Source organism: Solenopsis invicta, chromosome 8 (assembly GCF_016802725.1).
Source record: "Solenopsis invicta isolate M01_SB chromosome 8, UNIL_Sinv_3.0, whole genome shotgun sequence".
NCBI lineage: Eukaryota > Metazoa > Arthropoda > Insecta > Hymenoptera > Formicidae > Solenopsis > Solenopsis invicta.
In genome coordinates, this window is record NC_052671.1 from 19,283,532 (window position 1) to 19,286,057 (window position 2,526).

A 2,526-nucleotide genomic window follows, 5' to 3' on the forward strand; every position below is an offset into this window, starting at 1 on the left:
TCGGGGGTCACGCGCCTATTAAACAGCGTTATTACCCGGTGTCACCAAGGGTACAGGAAGCGATCTATGCCGAGGTCGATTCAATGCTTGAGTCCGGCATTATCGAACCCTCGAATAGCGCGTGGTCGACACCCATCGTTATGATCAAGAAACCGAACAACACGTATCGCTTTTGCTTACACTTTCGCCGATTTAACGAGGTATCGAAAAAAGACGCGTATCCCCTGCCGTACATGAATGCGATTTTGGATAAACTTCGGCCAGCCGGTTACATTTCTACCATCGACCTTAGCCAGGCTTACTTGCAGATCCCGTTAGAGAAAAGTAGTAAAGAGTACACCGCGTTTACGGTACCGGGCAAAGGACTTTTTCAATTTACGCGGATGCCGTATGGCCTAACGGGAGCGCCCGCAACGTTTCAAAGGCTTCTAGATCGTTTAATAGGTCCGGAGATGGAACCGCATGCATTCGCGTACCTTGATGATATCGTTGTTGTGACACGGACTTTCGGGGAACATCTTACGTAGTTGGGCAAAGTATTTGCGCGTATTAGAGACGGGGGGCTCACGATCAACCCGAAGAAAAGTAAATTCTGTCGATCCCAAGTGAAATATCTTGATTTTCTTGTACAAAAGGAAGGGTTGACGGTCGATCCAGAGAAGACCGCCGCTATCGTGCAGTACCCCCCGCCGCGAAACGTTAAACAACTGCGTCGGTTCATCGGAATGGCGTCCTGGTATAGGCGATTTATACCGCAATGCGCGACGCGGATGGAACCGCTTACGAGTCTTCTGAAGAAGAATCGCTCTTAGGTGTGGGGGGGAGACTCAAAAGCAAGCTTTTGAGTCAATTAAATTTTGTTTGACCACCCCACCCACGCTATCGTGTCCGGACTTTGATTTACCATTTTTACTGCAAACCGATGCAAGTTCCGTAGGGTTAGGCGCGGTGTTAGCGCAGAAAAATGGGGACGCGGAACATGTAATTGCCTACGCAAGCCGCGCGTTATCGGAAGCGGAAAGAAAATATTCCACCACGGAGTTGGAATGTCTGGCTATCGTGTGGGCTGTCAAAAAGTTCCGTCCCTATCTAGAAGGATATCGGTTTACAATTATAACGGACCATAGTAGCCTCCGGTGGCTACACAATTAAAAAACCCGACGGGTCGTCTGGCGCGGTGGGCACTCGAGCTCCTCGAATATGATTACGTGATAGAACATAGAAAAGGTGCGATGCACCACGTGCCGGATGCACTTTCAAGATTGTACGAAGGCGAGGAAACAGATTTTTGCGCTGCGGTCGTGACGAATGACGCGTGGTATAACTCGAAAGTCGAGGAGATAGCACGCCACCCGCGACGTTACCCGGAATGGCGAATGCTCAACGGCGAGATGTATTTCAGAAAGTCGCGCTTGATGGCGGAGATCGTGGAGGATCGCGATAGGTGGAAACGCGTGTTGCCGCGAGAGGCGCCCCGTGCGGTAATTAGGGAGAATCACGATCCACCGCATGCCGGTCATTTGGGGGTCGAGAAGACCTATCAGCGTGTCGCGACGAGATATCACTGGCCGCGCATGCTAAGGGATATCACGAATTACGTTAAACATTGCGGCGTATGTCAGAGAGTAAAGGTGGAACAAGACGTATCGGCCGGATTGATGGGGCAGCGCGTGATAGAGTCGCCGTGAACGGTGGTTGCCGCGGATATTATGGGACCGTTGCCGACGAGTAGGTCCGGTCACGCATACTTACTCGTAATGCAGGACTTATTTACGAAGTGGATAGAGTGCTGTCCACTTCGTAAGGCTACCGGTCGACGAATTAGAGAGGCAATTGAGGAGATGGTGATTTTCCGTTGGGGCACGCCGCGTGTATTGCTGACGGACAACGGAACGGAGTTCCTGAATAGAGACTTGCGCGCGATGTCGGAGCAGTATGGGATATATCAAACGACGGTGCCACCTTATCACCCGCAGGCAAACCCGGTGGAGCGGGTAAATCGCGTCCTAAAGACGATGATCACTGCGTTTGTAGAGCAAGATCACCGCGAGTGGGACGTCCACATAAGTTTCGATTCGCGTACAATTCCGCACACCATACGTCCCTACAAGCTACCCCCGCCTTTCTTACGGCCGAGAACCGCTACCGGTCGGTTTGCATCGCGAGCAGGACGACGTCGGTGTCGAGATAGAGGAAGCAAACCCCGTCGAGTGGCGCGAACATATGGGGAAGATGGGCGCGTTACGGGAGTGGGTCGCGGAAAACTTGGAAGCCGCGCAAGAGCGGCAATCTAAGTATTATAATCGGCACAGGCGCGAAGTCACATTTAACGTAGGCGAACAGGTACTCAAGAGGTACCACGTGTTATCGGCCGGCGCACAACACTTCTCAGCGAAGCTGGTCAAGAAGTTCCATGGCCCGTTCATTATTCGAAGAATTCTCTCACCAGTAGTATACGAGTTGGCTGATCTAACGGGTGGCAAGGTCGTTGGCAAGGTCCTCGTGAAAGACCTCAAGCAACCATGA

The 2,526-nt window shown here is 51.9% G+C and overlaps 1 protein-coding gene across 1 annotated transcript; it reads left to right on the top strand.

Moving 5' to 3' along the window:
* The first annotated feature begins 1,709 nt into the window (after positions 1 to 1,709).
* On the top strand, positions 1,710 to 2,526 carry LOC120358563 (protein NYNRIN-like). Its single transcript, XM_039453144.1, has 2 exons — positions 1,710 to 2,026; positions 2,112 to 2,526. The coding sequence occupies exons 1-2, from the start codon at positions 1,710 to 1,712 to the stop codon at positions 2,524 to 2,526; spliced, it is 732 nt and encodes a 243-aa protein (XP_039309078.1).

Excerpts from the sequence above, each read along its gene's own strand:
- LOC120358563 (XM_039453144.1), top strand. The coding sequence starts at position 1,710 with ATGGGACCGTTGCCGACGAGTAGGTCCGGTCACGCATACTTACTCGTA. Across the intron at positions 2,027-2,111 it reads CTAAAGACGATGATCACTGC|CTACCCCCGCCTTTCTTACG; the intron begins GTTTGTAGAGCA and ends CGTCCCTACAAG.